Consider the following 21313-nt stretch of genomic DNA (forward strand, 5'->3'; position numbering starts at 1 on the left):
GGGATTTGAAAAATGTTATCGCTGCAGCAGAACAACCCATGACCAGAAGGACTGCTGGTCCAAGGACAAAATATGCAGGCAATGCGGAAAGATGGGACACATTGCACGAGTTTGCAGGTCTGGGAAGAAGACTAACGACAACAAAAAGGCTACTAAGGAACAGTACAGGAAAGTACAAAAGATGACGGACAGTAGTTCCAAAGACCAGATAAGCGATAGTGAATCCGGGAACAAGAGACTAAGCTGTCTCAAACTTCACAATGTAATCGCAAAAGAGGATCACTGAACCATTTGGGTCACCCTCACGATAGCAGGGTCCCAAGTCAAAATGGAATTGGATACAGGATCAGCTCTGACCGTCATGAATCGACGAGACTACGAGCGGCTATTCTCACACATACCCTTGAAAGAGACATCCATTGTCTTGAAGACGTATACGGGGCAAAAAGTATACCCCAGAGGAAAAATAAGGGTGCCTGTCGAATACAACGGCAAGGAAATACAGAAATTGTATCTGTACATACTGCAAGATGGTGGACCACCGTTATTGGGACGTGAATGGATCAGAAAGATGAGTTTAGACTGACACTCCATTCAGGCACTGACGGTGGCTGGTAAAAAGGATGACGACGTCACTCCTGGATGATTGTCAACAATCTTAGCTAACGCCAAAGAGGTATTTCAACAAGAACTGGGAACTCTTAAAGGCGTAACCGTCTCGATAAAAATAGAAGAGAATGCAATTCCCAAGTATTTTAAAGCAAGACCGGTACCATATGCAATTCGCCCAGCCGTCGAGGCACAGCTGGAGAATCTGGAGAATGCATGCGTGTTATCTAAGGTAGACTGGAGCGAGTGGGCGACACCCATCGTTCCTGTCATGAAGAAAACGTTAAACAATAAGTCTGAGGAGCCAAGGAAGGTTCGCATCTGTGTGGACTTCAAGGTGACGGTGAACCCAGTCCTTCACACAGTACAATATCCTCTCCCGAGGATAGAAGATATTTTCACCTCACTATCTGGAGGGAAGCGTTTTACAAAAATTGACCTAGCACAAGCATATTTGCAGATGGAGGTTGAAGAATCCTCTAGGAAATATTTCACGATAAACACTCACAAAGGTCTTTACCAGTATAATCGACTGGTATTCGGAGTAGCATCAGCTCCGGCGATATGGCAAAGAGCGATGGAACAAGTCCTGCAAGGGATTCCGGGGACTCAGTGTTACTTGGACGACATCCTAGTGACAGGTGAAGATGACAGTGAACACCTTGCCAACCTAGAGCAGGTGCTCACTAGACTAAGAGAACATGGGCTACGAGCCAATCGCCCCAAGTGCGAGTTTTTTAAGAAACAGATATCGTATTGTGGCCACATGATTGATGAAGAGGGGTTACATAAGTCCCCTGACAAAATTGAAGCGGTAGTTAAGGCTCCAGCACCTGAAAATGTGTCGCAACTGAGGTCATTCCTCAGATTGGTGAATTACTACCATAAGTTTTTGCCGCATTTGTCCACAATTCTGCACCCACTGAACGCCCTACTACAAACTGGAGTAGCATGGAAATGGAGCAATGAATGTAAGCGGGCCTTTCAGAAGAGTAAGCACCTAATCACTTCAAGAGAAGTATTGGCTCACTACAACCCATCACTACCGATAAGATTGGCGTGTGATGCGTCTCCCTACGGCATTGGAGCGGTACTGTCACATAAATTCCTTGATGGTTCAGAGAGGCCGATAGCTTTTGCGTCACGCTCGTTAACTTCAGCCGAGCGTAACTACGCCCAGATTGACAGAGAGGCTCTCAGCCTGGTGTGGGGGGTGAAGAAGTTCAATCACTACCTGCATGGTCAGAAATTTACTCTACTAACTGATCATCAACCTCGTCTTCATTTTCAACCCTCAGAAGGGCGTACCAATAATGACAGCACAACGGCTACAGAGGTTGTCCTTTTTCCTAGGGGCACACCAATATGACATCGAGTACAAAGGAACTAAACAGCATGGGAATGCTGATGGATTGTCGCGCCTACCGTTGCGGATGGTGGAAGAAGCACCTGCAGTGGATCCAGTGGAGATATTCCACTCGACCATAGTCGAATGTCTCCCTGTGACGAATGCAAACATAGAAAAGGAAACACAAAATGATCCGACACTCTCCTGGGTCTATGATTTAACGGTGAAGGGATGGCCAGCACATGGCGAACCACTGCTGCCAGCATTCTCGCCGAGAAGAGAACAGCTGTCAGTGTGCAGAGGAACCTTGATGTGTGGATCCAGAGTAGTAATTCCACCCAAATTGAAGGATAGAGTGCTCAATGAGCTTCATGAGGGTCATCTGGGAGGGGTAAAAATGAAGAACTTAGCCAGAGCGTTTGTGTGGTGGCCGGGAATCGATAGAGAAATCGAAGAGATGACCAAGAGCTGTACAGGATGCCAGAAGGTCCAAAACGCCCCACCACAAGCCCCTCTACATCCATGGGAGTGGCCCTCATCTCCATGGCAAAGGGTGCACATTGATTTTGCTGGTCCATTTATGGACTCGATGTTTTTAATTGCGGTGGATGCACATTCAAAGTGGCCAGAGGTAATAAAAATGTCCTCAACCACCACAGAAAAAAACTATCACCGTCTTATGAACCATATTCACCAGAAATGGGCTGCCTGAACAGATTTGCTCCGACAATGGACCACAGTTTGTGTCTGAAGAGTTCCGGAGGTTCTTAAAGAACAATGGTGTTAAGCATTACACATCCGCCCCATATCATCCAGCCACCAATGGATTGGCTGAGAGGTTCGTTCAAACATTCAAGAAGGCTATCAAGGCAATGTGTAATGAAGACATACCCCTACAACACAAGGTGGATAACTTCTTGTTTGCCTCCCGGAATGCGACACATGCGGTTACCAACCAAACTCCAGCCATGATGTTCTTCAATCGAAGACTACGATGCCGCTTGGATTTGGTTAAGCCAAACATCAGAAGAGATGTGGAGAACAGGCAGTTTCAGAATATGAATGAAAGGCCGACCAGGAGTTTTAAGATAGGTCAACCAGTTTTGGCCCGGGACTACCGCACAGAGAAATGGCAGCCAGGAACGATCTGTACACGGCAAGGACCTCTAATGTATACCGTGGACATTGGAGAGAGCATTGTAAGACGCCATGCTGACCAGATTCTAGAGTCACTGGAAAACGTCAATTCCACACCACGATCCGATACACCTGGTGATGAAACCGAAGTACCAATTGCATCTACCTCAGAATCGGTGACATTGGAAGCAGACGAACCAAACAACGACGTTGATCCTGAATCAACTTTGCCAGAAGAACCTGATACCCCAAAGAGGCGTTATCCAGACAGAATCAGGAAGCCTCCTCAAAGACTGAACTTATAATTGCTTAACTTCAACTAATGTATCTAGCAACAGTAATTGTAAATATGTTATTTAATTATTAATCGAATGTTATGTACTGTTTAGCTAAAAGGGGAGGAATTGTAGTGTATGTACTTTGCAGAAGGAACTATATTCTGCAGCCCCTGTATACTGCAGTACCAGTAGTGACCACCCCTGTATATAAGCCTGTGTAGTAACTTTTGCATAGTAGTTCCAGGTTGTCTCCACTCAGTAAAGACCTGTTATAACCAACTCCTGCAGTCCGTGTCTCAATTACACGGACATAATAACCTTCACCGTACAGGGAAAGTAAGTATGAAGTTTCCATCATCCTCAACCTGACCCCCATTGCCTTTCCCCAACAGCACTCAGCTTCAGCAATCTCTTCCTCCACATCCCATTTCACAGTCACATCCATGCACCCTTACCCATTCCGTATCTCTCTATGCTCACGTTCACATAACTATTCCACCATGCAGTCCTCACACTGCCTCTCACTCTGATGCTTGGAACACAACTGACAACACACAGGGAGGGCCCTTGGTCTTGCAGCCTCACAACATCTTTGTCTCCCAAGCATCTATGCTTTGCAATCTCTACACTCACTCTCACTCAAACTCCACTTGTCTCTCTCATTGCAGGAAAAGAGAGCTCACAATAGACGAGAGCGTGCGAGGACTGGAGGAGGACCACCCTCAGTCGCCCACCTGAGCCCCTGGGAGGAAGCTGCGATCGAGATTGCTGGGGCCGACGTGCCTGTGGATGCTGGGGCAGGAGAGACAGGAGCAAGTCCGCAAGCTGGTGACAGAATAGTTCCCCATCTCTCTCATTGACATAGCATGAGTTGCTGATATGATTCTGAAGCCACATCATTTGGACTTATGAGCATATGCCAAATCCAATGTGCAAGTAGCCTTGGCATCACATCTCTAACTCTTTCCTTTACTCCCCCATAGGACCATCCGGAGCCCCTGTCGCCACTGCCGAGGAGGAAGAGGCTTTGCAGCCAGACTCCTCAGAGGAAGCTCCAGCCTCTGAGGGCGCAGCATCAGCAGAAGTAAGCACACCCAGCACCAGAGCAGACACTCACACCTCGGTGGGACCCTTGGGACATAGAGTAGTGTTGTCACCTGGTGTATCACAGCTCACAAGTGAGCATCAGCAGAGTGTGGAGACAGGGACAGCAGTGGAGAGTCCTCGTCGGAGGGCGCAGGCCTCTGCCAGCTCAGCTCAGCTGCATGTCGACCCTATGCCTCTGGGTCCATCTGCAAGAGAGGAGGTGATGGATCTCCATGCACAGATGCAGGAGTCTCTGGCAGGTTTTGTCTCCAGGGTCGCTGCGAGTGTGGAGCGAATGGTCAGCATGAGCAGAGCCTCAGTGGAGTCATTGGCACATGAAAGCATCACCACGGAAAGGTTGGCAACCTCCGTGGTAAGGCTGGCTACTGCCGAGGAGAGGAGGGCTGCGGCCGAGGAGGGCTGCGGCCATGGAGGAGCTTAGTCGCCAGGGTGTCGAAAACATGGTGAGTGCTCTGAATAGAATGGCAGCTCTTGAGGCGCGATGGGCATCTATTGCGCACCGAAACCAGACCTTCATGGAAGTCCCTCTGAGCAGGACTTCCTGTGCTGAGACAGGTCCCCATGGCCCCCCCTGATGTGCAGCAAGGTGCTCTCCAGCCACCTGCAGGCGCTGAGGGGGAGCTGACCCACGAGAGGGAGGTTGTTGGCACACCTCAAGGAAGTGGGGGCTCCTCTCCACACGCTCACACTTCCATGCCACTTCAGGGCCCTCGGTCAGAGGCCCGCCGGAGTCCACACCCCAGTGAGATAGGAGTCTCAAGCCCTGCACAGCCGCAGGAGCAGCAGACTGCTGGCGAGCCCTCACAGGCTCGCCACCCCAGAGGACGCCCACCAAAGGTGTCGACACACTCACAGTCACAGTCCTCCTCCTCCTCTGAGGCGGATCTGTAAGGAGCCTCTTGGTCCTGTGGAATCAGCAAGCCATGACGCTGTGCCATGTTGTGAAGCTCACAGCATACCACGATGATTTTGGAGACCCTGGCTGATGAGTACTGTAGGGCTCCACCTGATCTATCGAGGCATTTGAAGCGCATCGTCAGCAATCCGATGGTTTGCTCGACAATGCATCTGGTGGTAATGTGGCTGGAGTTGTCGCACTCCTCAGCTTCGCTGGCTGGTCTCCTCAATGGCGTCATTAGCCAAGAGCGCAAGGGATATCCCTTGTCTCCAAGTAGCCATCCTTCAAGTTCGCTTGGCGGACTGAATAGCGGAGGCACAGTAGACTGGCGCAGTATGAAGGAGTCATGGCAGCTGCCAGGGTACCTGGCACAAACATGCAAAATCACCTTCTTGTGGTCACACACCAGCTGAACATTAAGGGAGTGGAAGCCCTTGCGGTTGACAAAAACTCCTGGATTGCGGTAGGGTGCCCTAAGGGCCACATGTGTGCAGTCAATGATGCCCTGCACCCTTGGAAAGTCTGCCAGCTGAGCTAATCCAAGCGCTCGCGCCCTCACACTTGCGCGATCCCTGGTGAAATGGATGTGATTGTGCGCGAGGGCAAAGAGGGCATTGGTTACCTGCATGATGCAAGTGTGTGCAGCCGCCTGGGAGATGCCGCTGATGTCTGCTGCTGATCCCTGGAAGGAGCCTGAGGCATAAAAGTTGAGTGCAGTGGTGACTTTGATGGCCACTGGTAAGTAGTGTGGACCTGGTGCTCTGGGCTCCAGGTCTTGCTGCAGCATTGCGCAGATGTCAGTCACAACCTCTCGCGAAAGTCGGAGCCGCCTCTGGCACTGCTGCTCAGTCATGTTGAGGTAGCTGACACTGTGTCTGTAGACCCTGTTTGGGGGGTATCTCCTGCGCTGACGGCCTTCCATGCGCTGGCCCCTTCTGGCCTGTGTTGCCCCAGGTGGCTGAGCCGCAGCCTGCCGCTCCTGTTGGTGCTGCTGTTGTTGCTGGTGCTGTTGTTGCTGGAGTTGCTCCAGCCTCCTGGGTTGTTGGAGATCCTCTAATGCCAGGAAGGAAAGGAACAAAAGGCCTCCCATGCTTCTGGCAGATGCCTCCATTGAGGAGGCGCTGAGTTAGGGTGGTGAGAGGGGCTTCCCAGGAGCTCACACTGGAGAAGTGTGTGAGGCTACAACCTTCCACAGCTGTGCCTAAGCCTTCAACAAGTTGCCCCAAGCCTTCAGCAACAAGGTCCTGCAGCCTCCAAATGCTGTCTGATTAAATCTCTTCAGTCCTGATTGACCTGCAGCTGAAAGCAAGCAAGCCAACTCTGTTCACGCCAGGTTTCATCAGCAGTGTTCCCACCAGGCATGTTTTACGTGGGGAAAGGCTGAAAATTGCAAGGGCCCCTGAAAATAGGATTAAACATGCCAATAATTGATCATTAGTTTCCCGCCGACCATTCCCGTCTGCGGCGGGCGGGACTGATTCAGGTCACGCTGAAACACGGGGGCGAAAGTCGGGCGGGGCGAGGAATCGGGCGGGGGGGGGTCGCTACCCCCTATTTCTGCGATTTTTTTTTTTTTTTTTTTTTTTTTTTTTTTTTCAGCCCCCGCCCGCCTAAAAACCCGCCCGACGGCTGGGAGAAAATCGGGGCCAATGTTCCACTTGTGGGGAAGAGCATAACTAGAGGCCATCAATATAAGATAGTCACCAAGAAATCCAATAGGGAATTCAGAAGAAACTTCTTTACCCAAATGTGGAACTCGCAACCACAGGGAGTGGTTGAAGCAAATAGTATAGAACCATTTAAGGGGAGGCTAGACAAGCATATGAGGGAGTAGGGAATAGAGGGTTATGCTGATGGATTTAGATGAGGAAAGACGGGAGGAGACTCGTGTGGAGCATAAATGCCGGCATGGACTGGTTGGGCCGAATGGTCTGTTTCTGTGCCATATATCCTATGTAAAACTATAGAGTAGTAATAATAGGGCACTTCAATTATCCTAATATAGTCTGGGATAGTAATAGTGTAAAGGGCAGAGATGGGAAAGAATTTCTGAAGTGTGTTCAGGAGAACTTTCTTGATCAGTACGTTTCTGGTCCAACGAGGAAGGAGGCATTGCTGGATCTGGTTCTGGGGAATGAGATGGGTCAAGTGTCAGTAGGGGAACATTTAGGGAACAGTGATCATAGTATCATAAGGTTTAGATTAGCTATGGAAAAGGATAGGGAGCAAGCTAGAGTAAAAATACTTAATTGGATAAGGCAAATTTCAGTGGGTTGAAAACAGATCTGGCCCAGGTAAATTGGAATCAAAGATTGGCAGACAAAACTGTAATTGAAGAATGGGCTGCCTTTAAGGAGGAGATGGTTCGGGTACAGTTGAGGTACATTCCCACGAGGGGGAAAGGTAGGGCAACTAAAGCCAGAGTTCCCTGGATGAAGAAAGAGATTGAGAGTAAAATGAAGCAGAAAAGAGTGCATATGACAGATGTTGGGTCGAGAATACAAGTGAGAATCAGGCTATATATAGAAAGTTCAAGAGGAAGTGAAAAAGAAAGTAAGAGGGGCAAAGAATAGATTGGCAGCTAACATAAAAGGGAATTCAAATGTATTCGATAGGCATATAAATAATTAACGGGTATTAAGAGGAGGAGTGGGGACGATTAAGGACCAAAATGGAGACCTACGCATGGAGGCAGAGGGCATCGGTGAGCTACTAAATGAGGACTTTGCTTCTGTCTACACCAAGGAAGAAGATGCTGCCAAAGTCATAGTGAAAGAGGAGGTAATGAAGATACTGGACGAGATAAGATTTGATAAAGAGGAGGTACTAGAAAGGCTGTCTGAACTTAAAGTTGATAAATCACCAGGACTGGATGGGATGCATCCTAGGATGCTGAGGGAGGTTAAGGAGGAAATTGAATGGTACTGACCATAATCTTCCAATCCTCCTCGATACAGGGGTGGTGCCAGAGGACTGGAGAATTGCAAATATTACACCCTTGTTTAAAAAAAGGGTGTAAGGATAAACCCAGCCACTACAGGCCAGTCAGTTTAACTTCGGTAGTGGGGAAGATTTTGGAAATGATAATCAGGAACAAAGTTAATAGTCACTTGGACAAGTGTGGATTAGTTAAAGGCAACTTGTGTTTAACTAACTTGTTCGAATTTTTTGATGAGGTAACAGAGAGGGTTGATGAGGGCAATGCGGTTGATGCGTATATGGACTTCCAAAAGGTGTTTGATAAAGTGCCACATAATAGGCTTACCAGCAATGTTGAAGCCCATGGAATAAAAGGGAGTGGCAGCATGGATACAGAATTGGCTAAGTGACAGGAAACAGAGAGTAGTGGTGAACAGTTGTTTGTCGGACTGGAGGAAGGTATACAGTGGTGTTCCCCAGGGATCGGTACTAGAACCACGGCTTTTCTTGATATATATTAATGGCTTGGACTTGGGAGTACAGGGCACAAGTTCAAAATTGGCAGATGACACAAAACTTGGAGGTATAGTGAACAGTGAGGAGGATAGTGATAGACTTCAAAAAGATATAAACAGGCTGGTGAAATGGGCGGACACGTGGCAGATGAAATTTAAAACAGAAATGTGCAAAGTGATACATTTTGGTAGAAATAATGAGGAGAGGCAATATAAACTAAAGGGTACAATCCTAAAGGGGGTGCATGAACAGAGAGTATATGTGCACAAATTGTTGAAGGTGGCAGGGCAGGTTGAGAAAGTGGTTAAAAAAGCATACGAGATCCTGGGCTTCATAAATAGAGGCATAGATTACAAAAGCAAGGAAGTTATGATGAACATTTAAAAAACACTGGTTCGGCCTCAACTGGGGTATTGTGTCCAATTCTGGGCACCACACTTTAGGAAGGATGTGAAGGCCTTAGAGAGGGTGCAGAAAAGATTTATGAGAATGATTCCAGGGATGACAGATTTCAGTTACGTGGATAGGCTACAGAAGCTAGGGTTGTTCTCCTTAGAGCAGAGAAGGTTGAGAGGTGATTTGATAGAGGTATTCAAAATCATGAGGGGTCTAGACAGAGTAGATAGAAACTGTTCCCATTGGCAGAAGAGAATGCAGATTTAAGGTGATTGACAAAAGAACCAAAGGTGACATGAGGAAAAACTTTTTTACGCAGCGAGTGGTTAGGATCTGGAATGCACTGCCTGAAAGGGTGGTGGAGGCAGACTCAATCGTGGCTTTCAAAATGGAATTGGATAAGTACCTGAAGGAAAAAAAATTGCAGGGCTACAGAGAAAGGGTGGGGGAGTGGGACTAGCTGAAGTGTTCTTGCAGAGAGTCGGCACGGGCTCAACGGGCCGAATGACCACCTCCTGTGCTGTAAGCATTCTATGATTCTATGATATAAATAACATCCATTGACATTCCCCTGTCCACTACTTCAATCACCTTGTCAAAAAATTCGATCAGGTTTGTCAGGCATGACCTACCTTTCACACATCCACGCTGGCACTCTCTGATCAACTGAAAATTTTCAAGATGTTCAGTCACCCTATCCTTAATTATAGACTCTAGCAATTTCCCGACAATAGATTTTAGGCTAACTGGTCTATAATTCCCTGGTTTTCCTCTCTCACCATTCTTAAATAGTGGGGTGACATGTGCAATTTTCCAATCTAAAGGAACGGTTCCTGAATCGAGAGAACTTTGGAAGATTATAGTTAGGGCATCAGCGATGTGCTCACCTACTTCCTTTAAAACCCTCGAGTGACAACCATCTGGCCCTGGGGATTTGTCACTCTTTAGAGCCATTATTTTCTTCATTACTGTTATTTTACTTATGTTAATTTTGTTGAGTCCTTGTCCCTGATTCAATATTAGTTTTCTTGGGATTTCTTCCTCTACTGTAAATACTGACACAAAGTAATTATTCAACATGTCCGCTATTTCCTTATCATTGACAATATCATCACTTTCAGTTTTTAAGGGGCCAACATTGCTCCTGACTACCCTCTTTTTCCTAATATAATTGTAAAAATTATGTGTTGATTTTGATATCCCTTGTAAATTTCTTTTCATACTCCCTTTTTGTAGCTCTTACTATCTGTTTTGTGACCCTTTGCTGTTCTTTGTATCTTTCCCATTCGCCAGGATCTGTGCTATTTTTGTATGCTTTTTCTTTTAGCTTTATGCTGTCCCTCACCTCTTTAGTTGTCCAAGGCTGTTTTTTTGGCAAGTAGAACTCTTGCCTCTCAGGGGCATAAACTGGTTCTGTATCACCTTAAATTCTTTATCGAACATCTCCCACTGAGCTTCTGTCATTTTACCCATGAACAGATTTGCCCAGTTTACTGTGGACAGTCTCTGCCTCATCTTGCTGAAGTCGGCCTTACCCAAATCTAGAATCATAGTAGCTGTTTCGCGTTTCTCCCTTTCAAATGCTATGTTGAACTCGATCATGTTATGCTCGCTATTGGATAAATGTTCACGCAGAGTTAGGCTGGTAACTAAATTGGGATCATTACTCATTACCAAATCTAATATGGCTTGCCCCCTTGTTGCCTCTGGGACATATTGTTGTAGAAAACTATCCTGACACACAAGAAATTGGCCCAGAAATTTGGATCGGGGGCTTCCCGCGGGTGCAAGCCCCCGACCTGCACTTACCTTGCACGCCAGCCGTTGAGCAGTGGGCCCCCGTGGAATTCCGATCCGGGGCCTGATCCAGCTGCCGGCGCGCAGTGCTTGCGTATCCCAGGGGCGCAGTTAGTTCGATGCATCCCCTGGGATCACGTGGGCCATGGAGAGCCAATTGGAGCAGGGAATGCTCCATTCATAAGTTTGACAGGAAGAGCTGTCAAAACTTATAAATACTACGGCCCCAAAACATCACTAAATCTTCAAATAAACTTTAAAAAAATCACATTTTTTAAATAAACTATAAATTACATGAAATAACTATTTTAAACAATAATTTAAATTTTTGAAAAAATTTATTTTATTTTCTAACGGGGCTAAAAATAAACTTACCTTGCTTTAAAGTATTTAAAAATAATAAACCTGTGGAAAAAATGTTTTAATTTTAATTAATTCACCACTTACCTTGTAAAAAGCAGGCCTTACGTCTGCTTTTAAATGTGTAAATTCTGCAGAATTACCCTCCCAGAAAAACCTGCAAAAAACACCTAAGTTCGATGCGCACGCGTAGCCTCTCCTGCGCATGCGTTCCAACTCTGAACCCCTTCTTTCAGGGGAACGGAAGTGCCGGTTTCCCGCGCATGCAGGAAACCGGCATTTCCATTGGGCCTACGGGTGAGTACCCCGTGCGTACTCACCCGTGGAGACCCGAATTTCTGGGCCATTATAAATGGCACTTTAATGTCATGTGGTACCGCAATTCTTCAATGTTTACATTGCATAGGCCTAGAAAACGAAGGGTCATTCCTGGAAGATATGCAAGTGTAGGACGAGACTAGATGTCAGGAGGTTTTACTTAACGCAGAGAATTGTCAACACCTGGAATAAGTTTCAGGCTTGAGTAGTGAGTGTGGATTTACTGCAACAATTCAAAAAAGGGCTGGACAAGTTCCTTGCTGTGGCGAATATCATTGTGTACAAAAGTAGGTGGGACATTGGGAATGTACCTCATGGTCACTGATTTCTTTTCCCTGATTTAGCCTAGAGTTTAAAAAAAAATGTTTTGCCTCTCAACAACAACTTGTATTTATATAGCGCATTTAACATAGTAAAACATCCCAAGGTGCTTCACAGGAGTATTATAAGACAAAAAATTTGACACCGAGCCACATAAGGAGAAATTAGGGCGGATGACTAAAAGCTTGGTCAAAGAGGTAGGTTTTAAGGAGCGTCTTAAAGGAAGAAAGAGAGGTAGCAAGGCAGAGAGGTTTAGGCAGGGAATGCCAGAGCTTAGGGCCTAGGCAACAGAAGGCACGGCCACCAATGGTTGAGCGATTATAATCAGGGATGGTCAAGAGGGGCAGAATTAGAGGAGCGCAGATATCTCGGGGGGGTTGTGGGGCTGGAGGAGATTACAGAGATAGGGAGGGCGAGGCCATGGAGGGATTTGAAAACAAGGATGAGAATTTTAAAATCGAGGCGTTGCTTAACTTGGAACCAATGTAGGTCAGCGAGCACAGGGGAGATGGGTGAACGGGACTTGGTGCGAATTAGGACACGGGCAGCTGAGTTGTGGATGACCACAAGTTTATGTAGGGTAGAACGTGGGAGGCCAGCCGGGAGTGCGTTGGAATAGTCAAGTCTCTCAGGAGATTACATGACTACTAGTGGGAGGGAACACTGGGAGTCACAATCTGTTCATATGAAAAAGTAATGAAGATGCACTGAGAGAAATTGGGCTGGTTCTTGAGTGTCAGCAGGCTATTCCACTGTGGATGCATCACAATTAAGCCTGATCCTGTCCTTAGCTGAGATTCACACACATGCACCTTTACAGCCGGACTCACTGGAAATGAAACAAGAGCAGGAACCCTGGCCGATTTTGGCTTCCCTAATTCAGGGGCACGGCGGTGAATTGCGACACTTCTATCTATGATCAGCTAATTTAACACAGTCCAGGGAACAATCCTTGTGACCTTGCTGGTGTGTCTGGCTCAGCTTCAAATTAAAGGGGCATTGTCCTAATGAAGAAAGTCTCTTTGTGTCATTGTTATTGCACCACCATTTGTCAGTGACACAATTTTCACAGTCATGTCATCGGTTCTCCACACAACCATGCAAAGAGACGCCAGGCCGCGTGGGTGTGGTCCTAACTAAAGGCAATGAAACGAATCAAACCACACAAAATTATATCTGTCACTAAGCCTCATATCGGAAGAAACCTTAAAACCTCAGGAACAGAGGCTGGAAAATTCCTCGGAGCTGCTGCCGCTCCGTGGCGTTCCTTGGTAAGTGGGATTTCCGTTTCACTTCCAATGAAGTAACGCTGGCGGAGCGGGAGCAACTCCGAGGAATTTCCCAGCCACGGAAATTTGAAGCACAGGAGAAGACAATTTGTCCCTTGTTAATTTAGGCCCTTTTTTGGAACAGATTTTAAGAAAAGCGATTTGTAAGGAGATTTCCCAGAGTATCGAAATCCTGCACATTTTAGATAAGCAAGAAATACGGTCCCCACCGCTTATAGCGGGCGCATAGGTGTTAACCCAATTTGCCCGCTCTATGCGGTGGACGGTAAAACAAAAAAGGTAAGTAACCAACATTTTTTTTTAACAGGGAATCTCACTTAGCAACTGTGGTAAACCACTGTTAACTCTGTACAGGTCCGGGCATGTCTCCGCCCCTGGCTCCACCCCCAAGCCCGGGTATAAAGGTGACTCACCACCCTTCCCCCAGGAGCTCTTAGGATGGATCAACTAGCAGAGGCATGCTCCAGTTCTTAGTCAATAAAAGCCTACTTCGTATAAGTTCAACTCGTAGTCTTTGGTGTTGTTGATAGTGCATCAATTTTATTGACTAAATTTTCGACATGGAGCAAATCTTGAAGCCGGAACGTTTAGACCTGGATCCTCAAGCAGCAGATGCAGCCAATAACTTTGAACACTGGCGGAGCTGTTTCGAAGCCTTCCTGGAGGCCTCCAGCACTACCGTCACTACAGATGACGCGAAACGGCTTGTCTTGAACTCACGGGTGAGCCACTGAGTCTACTCGATCATCCGAGACGCCACAACTTACGCGGCCGCCATCGCAACGCTAAAGGAACAATATGTGAGGCCTGTTAATGAGGTCTACGCCAGACACCTCCTGGCTACCCGAAAACAGCGCCCCGGGGAATCGGGCGCCGAATATTTACTGGCACCGAGAGTCCTCGGCCGGGCCTGTAATTGCAAAGCGGTGATGGCCAAGGAATGCACGGAAGACCTGATCCGAGACGCCTACGTAGCCGGCATCAGGTCCAACTATACTCGGCAGAGGCTGCTGGAACAGAGGGGGCTCGACCTACAGAAGACTGTGGCCCTCGCTAACTCGTTAGATGTGGCCCTCCAGAACATGGACGCCTACCCCCCCTGACTGGATGGCCACGTGGATATCTCGGGAGCAGCCATCTTGGGACCCGGTAAGGCCACAAGCCGCCAGCAGCCCAACTACAGCTGCAATGACCAGAGGCCAGAAATGCTACTTCTGCGGCCAGGCCAAGCACCCCAGACAGCAATGCCCAGCAAAGGACGCAACCTGCTCCAAATGCGGCAAGAAAGGCCACTACGCGAGAGTGTGCAGGGCGAAATCGACCCCCAATTCCCAACGTGTGAACCGTGCAGGCCGCCATTTTGGACCCCACCAACCACGTGTGAGATGTGCGGGCCGCCATTTTGGGCACCACCAGCCGCGGGGGAGCCACCATCTTGGGCACCATTTCGAGACCAGGCCCCCGGCGCGGGCGAATACTACAGCGGCCCACCGACCTCGACGATGGCCTCCATCACCCTGGACCAATCTAGGCCCCATCAACTAGCCAGGTCCATGATGAACGTAAAGGTAAATGGCCATGCCACAAATTGCCTTTTCGACTGCGGAAGCACGGAGAGCTTCATCCACCCCAACACGGTGCGACGCTACTCCCTATCGGTTATGCCCACATGCCACCAGGTCTTTATGGCCTCAAAGTCCCATACAGCGGACGTCGGCGGCTACTGTGTAGCGACTCTGACAGTGAACGGCGTGGAGTACAGAGATTTTAAATTCCTCGTCCTGCCACAGCTCTGCGCTCCCGTACTGCTAGGATTAGACTTCCAGTGCCATCTGGAGAGCGTCACGATGGCATATGGCGGGCCCCTGCCCCCACTTACAGTCTGCAGCCGGCAGAATTTAAACACGGCGCCGCGCAAAGTATGCAGCCTGTCCACCCTGAAGGTCAAACCCCCCCCCCCGTTGTTCGCTAACCTCGCCAAAGACTGCAAGCCAATTGCTACTAAAAGGAGGCGGTACAGTGCCGGGGATAGGAGCTTTATTAAATCAGAAGTAGAAAGACTCCTGAGGGAAGGGATTATCGAGGGCAGCACCAGCCCATGGCGAGCCCAAGTGGTGGTAGTGAAGACCGGCGAAAAACAGCGCCTGGTTATTGATTACAGCCAGACGATCAATCGATACATGCAATTAGACGCATACCCACTTCCCCGCATATCTGACATGGTCAACCAGATAGCACAATACCGGGTATTCTCGATGATTGATCTGAAGTCGGCATACCACCAGCTCCCCATCAGGCCTGAGGACCACCAGTACACGGCCTTCGAGGCCGACGGTCGCCTCTACCACTTCCTCCGAGTCCCCTTCGGCGTCACCAACGGGGTCTCGGTCTTCCAAAGGGAGATGGACCGGATGGTTGACCAGAACGCGCTGCAGGCCACCTTCCCCTATCTAGACAACGTCACCATCTGCGGCCATGACCGGCATGACCACGACGCCAACCTAGAAAAATTCCTCCGTACGGCCCAACGGCTGAATCTGACATACAACAGAGAAAAATGTATGTTCCGCACCACGCGCCTTGCTATTCTTGGCTGCGTGGTGGAAAACGGAGTCATCGACCCCGACCGAATGCGCCCCCTCCTGGAACTACCCCTCCCCCACTGCCTAAAATCCCTGAAGAGATGCCTAGGGTTCTTCTCTTACTACGCCCAGTGGGTGCCCAACTATGCGGACAAAGCCCGGCCCCTCATCAAGTCAACCTCCTTCCCCCTGACTGCAGAGGCCCGTGCGGCCTTCACCCTCATAAAAGAGGACATTGCGAAGGCCACAATGCATGCAGTGGATGAGTCCATCCCTTTCCAAGTGGAGAGCGATGCATCTGACTTCGCCCTAGCCGCAACCCTTAACCAGGCGGGGAGACCCGTGGCCTTCTTTTCACGGACCCTCCAGGGCCCCGAAATTCGACACTCCTCAGTCGAGAAGGAGGCCCAGGCGATAGTGGAGGCTGTACGGCACTGGAGGCATTACCTGGCCGGTAAACGTTTCACCCTGCTCACTGATCAACGGTCAGTCGCATTTATGTTTAACAACAGACAAAGGGGGAAAATCAAAAATGATAAGATATTGCGGTGGAGGATCGAGTTATCCACCTACAACTATGATATCTTATACCGGCCCGGGAAACTTAATGAGCCCCCAGACGCCCTATCCCGTGGGACATGTGCCAATGCACAAGTCGATAGGCTACGGACCCTCCACAATGATCTCTGCCACCCGGGGGTCACCAGGTTCTTCCATTTTATTAAAGCTCGCAACCTGCCTTACTCCATCGAGGAGGTCAGGACCATGACCAGGAACTGCCAGGTCTGCGCCGAATGCAAACCGCATTTTTATAGGCCAGACAGGGCACACCTGATTAAAGCCACCCGCCCCTTCGAACGTCTCAGCGTCGATTTCAAGGGGCCCCTTCCCTCCTCTGACCGCAACACGTACTTCCTCAATATTATTGACGAGTACTCCCGCTTCCCCTTCGCCATCCCCTGCCCGGACATGACCAGCGCCACAGTCATCAGGTGCCTCAACGACCTGTTCGCCATATTTGGCTTCCCCAATTACATCCACAGCGACAGGGGCTCGTCGTTCATGAGCGACGAGCTGCGCCAGTACCTGCTCGAGAAGGGCATAGCCACGAGCAGGACTACCAGCTACAACCCCCGGGGTAACGGACAGGTAGAGAGGGAGAACGCAACGGTGTGGAAGACCGCCATGCTCGCCCTAAAATCCAAGGGCCTCCCAATCTCCCACTGGCAAGATGTCCTCCCCGATGCACTCCACTCCATATGATCACTGCTCTGTACTGCCACAAACGCCACCCCTCACGAGAAGATGTTCGTCTTCCCCAGGAAATCCACCTCGGGGACATCACTACCGCCATGGCTGACGTCTCCGGGACCCGTCCTGCTCAGGAAACACGTGAGGAGCCATAAGACGGACCCCCTGGTCGAAAAGGTTCACCTCCTCCACGCCAACCCACAGTACGCCTACGTGGCATATCCTGACGGGCGGGAGGACACAGTCTCAATTCGAGACCTCGCACCCTCAGGTACCACCCGAAACACCATCGATCACCATCCACTACCTCCACCCACCACCACTACCCACGACGCACTACCGGGGTGTCTACCACGAACTGACGACATGCCAGTGCCATCCCTACCCCGAGAGGACGACACGCCAGTGCTCCGTCCCACGCGAGAAGCGGCCACGGGCAAAGAACCGCCGCAACCGGCACCACGAAGATCATTACGGCAGACAAGACCCCCGGAGAGACTTTCGTATACGAACTTTTGAAACACTTCACCCCGCCGGACTCTTTTTTAAACGAGGGGTGAATGTGGTAAACCACTGCTAACTCTGTACATGTCTGTGTGGTAAACCACTGTTAACTCTGTACAGGACCGGGCATGTCTCCGCCCCTGGTTCCACCCCTAACCCCGGGTATAAAGGTGACTCACCACCCTTCCCCCGGGAGCTCTTAGGATGGATCCACTAGCAGAGGCATGCTCCAGTTCTTAGTCAATAAAAGCCTACTTCGTATAAGTTCAACTCGTAGTCTTTGGTGTTGTTGATAGTGCATCAGCAACTGCCTCTCCGAATTGGTAGCAGTTGCATCCAGAATCTCATCACTAAGGTAATCGCATTTTAACGAGGTGTGAACCGCTGAATGAAACTGCTTGAAGACCCGACTTTGCCTGAAATCAGTAGAGCCTTTTAAATGGATACGTACAGGGCCAGTACTTATTGAAATGACCGAAATAGTCGGCGCTTAATACGTTATAAGTGGCACCTTTGCATTTGAAGCCTGTGGCAATGCAAATGGTTATATTCAATATATTTAAGAAGGAGTTAGATATATTTCTTAAGGCTAAAGGGATCAAGGGATATGGGGAGAAAGCAGGGACAGGGTACTGAATTTGGATGATCAGCCATGATCTCATTAAATGGCGGAGCAGGCTCGAGGGGCTGAATGGCCTACTCCTGCTCCTATCTTCTGTGTTAGCGCCATTTGCCCGACATAGGTGGCTGTCCGGGATAAGTGTGGACGTGTAAGTAGTGGGGACTGTACTCCTTCCCTTCATTCTTAGCACAGGACTCCGCCACTGAACCTGAATGAATGATTTAAATCACTGAGATTCTGTGGCACCCAGGTTGCAGTGGCAGAGCGTGGTGCACTAATGCACTGCAACTCTCAGTGATGTCAAGCAGCTCTGTGCCTACAACTTCTCATATGGCGAGATCCAGATCTCGGGGCCTGGCTGTCAAGGAGGGGGGTTGAGTGGAAGCAAGGTGCTTCCCCACAGGGATAGAGGACAATCTGAACCCAAACTACTCTTGCACACCCCCCTACTGGCTGTTTTCTGCAGCAGCAGTGCCTGCTCAGTTGGAAAATAGTGTGTCTGATTGGAAGACCTATAAGAGGAGGACAATAAAGGCAACTGCTGGAAATTAACATAAAAATGAAAGGAACCCAATTTGCAAATCTAGTTGGTTGCCTGTTAGTAAAACATGCTTGTCTGTAAGGTACCTGGTTCTTCTTCAATCTGCCCATCAAGAGAAGTCCATAGTGGTACCTCAGTCTTCTCAGTTTGCCAGCAGGCTATGTAACACAATGAAAAACGGTAATATAATTACACATGTAAGTTGGCAATATTCTTAAAGTGTCATTATCCGTGTTCTGTATGTGTTTTCTGTACTGCTTATAAGAACTTTTGGAGCAGGCTGTTTTGTGGCTCCATTAATTAAATCATTGTCAACAAGAGGTCACTGAATAGATTTTAGGCCACCCTATAATAAGAGTTGTAATCGCTTCCTCTGGCTAACATACCCCAGAATGAGGAACTAACCTGGCTTTAAAGTCAATGGATCCAAAATCCATTAAACTCAGAACCAGAATCAAGCAAATCACCAACAGGCCAGAACTCTCAACATTACTTAAACAGCCCTAAAGCACTAGTTCCATTTTAGCACGAAAGAGATAACCAAGCTTCTGGGAGGCAGCTTCAGGAATGGAGGAGGCATCAGAGATCCATTTAAGGTCAAGAGCAATAGCAAGGCCCTGAATGTCAAGTGCTCCTGGTGAGGGGGTGGGGCGGGGAGGGGGGGGAGCATAAGACAGAAGCGTGAATTTGTAAAATGAACCCTAATGTTCTAAATGAGGTCTGACCAGCAGTAGTAGTTCCTTGTCCCGTTGCACTCACTCCTCTGAAGGTTTATCTACAGGAGCTCACAATTTGAAAGCATCCAGACTAATACTATGAGTACGTGATAGACCATCAGATTAGCAAAAAGGGTACAATTTACTCTATGAAAAGATAAGGGCGGCATTTGAGAATAGCAAAGTTACTTTAATAGGAGACTTTAATCAGCCTAATATAAACTGGGAAAATTCAAGTGGTTTAGAGTCCCAGTTAGTAGATCAAACACATGACTTGGTTCTTCACCCAGTGTGCCAAGTAAGTCACACAAGGTGATGCTCATCTTGACCTGGTATTCTTAAATGATCCAGAAAATAAACACAAAGTGCAAATCATACCACCCCGGGCGAACAGCAATCACAGAATGATAGTTTAACATGACATGGGAGTCAGAACTACCCAAGACCGGGAGGCAGGTATTTCATTTTAAAAGTTCCAAATTCAATTAAATGAGGGATCAACTAAAACGAATAGATTGATGAAGGCTGTGCTTCAATAGACGTCAAGCGGAATACTTTTAAAGGCCGAGTATGCAGGATAAATACATTCCCAAAACCAACAGCCAGACTAAACAAGCGTGACTAAATGGATAACAAACAAATTAAAAGTGAGATAAAGAGGAAAAACAGCCTGAATAGGTCCTACAGGGAGAAATGAAAAGGGGTTACTAGGATGATTACAAGAGAATGCAGGATAGGGTGATCAGAGGGGCAAAGAGAAAATAGAAAACAAATAGCAGTTGAGGTTGAGCGTAACAGCAAACAATTCTTCCAGTACCGCAGCCGCAAGAGTGTAGTCAGAGAGGTGAAAACCATAAGAGATGCAGCTGGCCTTCAAACTGAGGATCAGCACAAAAAAGAAGTATTCTAAAGGTCTTCCAAGTGGTCACAAAGGAAAAGCAAAATACTGCGGATGCTGGAAATCTGAAATAAAAACAGAAAATGCTGGAAATACTCAGCAGGTCAGGCAGCATCTGTGGAGAGAGAAACAGAGTTAACGTTTCAGGTCTCTGACCCTTCGTCTGACGAAAGGTCATCGACCTGAAACGTTAACTCTGTTTCTCTCTCCACAGATGCTGCCTGACCTGCTGAGTATTTCCAGCATTTTCTGTTTAGTCACAAAGGAAGACATTGTAGGAGTCTCTGCACTCCTAACAAAGAATCTATAACTTACTGGAAGTTAACAAACTGAATTTATTGTCTAAGAACTTTACAAAACAAGAAACTACAGGAGAAGCTCAAAACAGGTCTTTTCTCTTTCAATCCACATGAGGACAGGCTGGTCCTGCCCGCTACCTCTGACGTCATGACGTCATCATGTTTCCCGCCGAAGGGGACGTCACGTGACCCACGTGATGACGTCATCGCGTCAGATCGCGATGTTGTCGATCTAGCTCTGTTTAACCAGAGCCAACTTGAAAGGTAATAACATTGGTTACAGACAATTAATGCTAGAGGTAATAACATTGGTTACAGACAATTATGTAAGTCACTTAGTGGTTTTGCCACATACGCCCCCCCAGAATTGTCTTTAACGAAAAGAGTCAATCGCTGAGGAGGTCGGACAAGTCTGTTGGACCGACTCCGAAATTCCCGGAGGGGAAAACGCTGAGCAGGCGGCGAACTGGTAGGCGGTGTCAGGTGTGGTAGCGGCCGGCCGCGGCGCGGAGGCTGCGCCAGCTCGATCGGTCGTTCGAGGTCCAGGTGCGCAGGCTTGAGGCGATCGACAGAGATGTGATCCGGTTTGCCCCCGGCGTCAATCACG

The 21313-nt window shown here is 48.4% G+C and overlaps 1 protein-coding gene across 1 annotated transcript in view; it reads right to left on the bottom strand.

Moving 5' to 3' along the window:
• pde8b (phosphodiesterase 8B) overlaps window positions 1-21313 on the bottom strand; it is a 440027-nt gene that overhangs the window by 40067 nt on the left and 378647 nt on the right. Inside the window, exon 16 of the mRNA XM_085982537.1 lies at window positions 18880-18951. Within this exon, the coding sequence (XP_085838663.1) occupies window positions 18880-18951 (72 nt within the window). The remainder of the gene's footprint in view (window positions 1-18879; window positions 18952-21313) is intronic.

The sequence above is a fragment of the Somniosus microcephalus genome, chromosome 1, assembly GCF_052327205.1.
Source record: "Somniosus microcephalus isolate GS21.2 chromosome 1, FLI_Smic_1.0, whole genome shotgun sequence".
NCBI classification, from domain to species: Eukaryota; Metazoa; Chordata; class Chondrichthyes; order Squaliformes; family Somniosidae; genus Somniosus; species Somniosus microcephalus.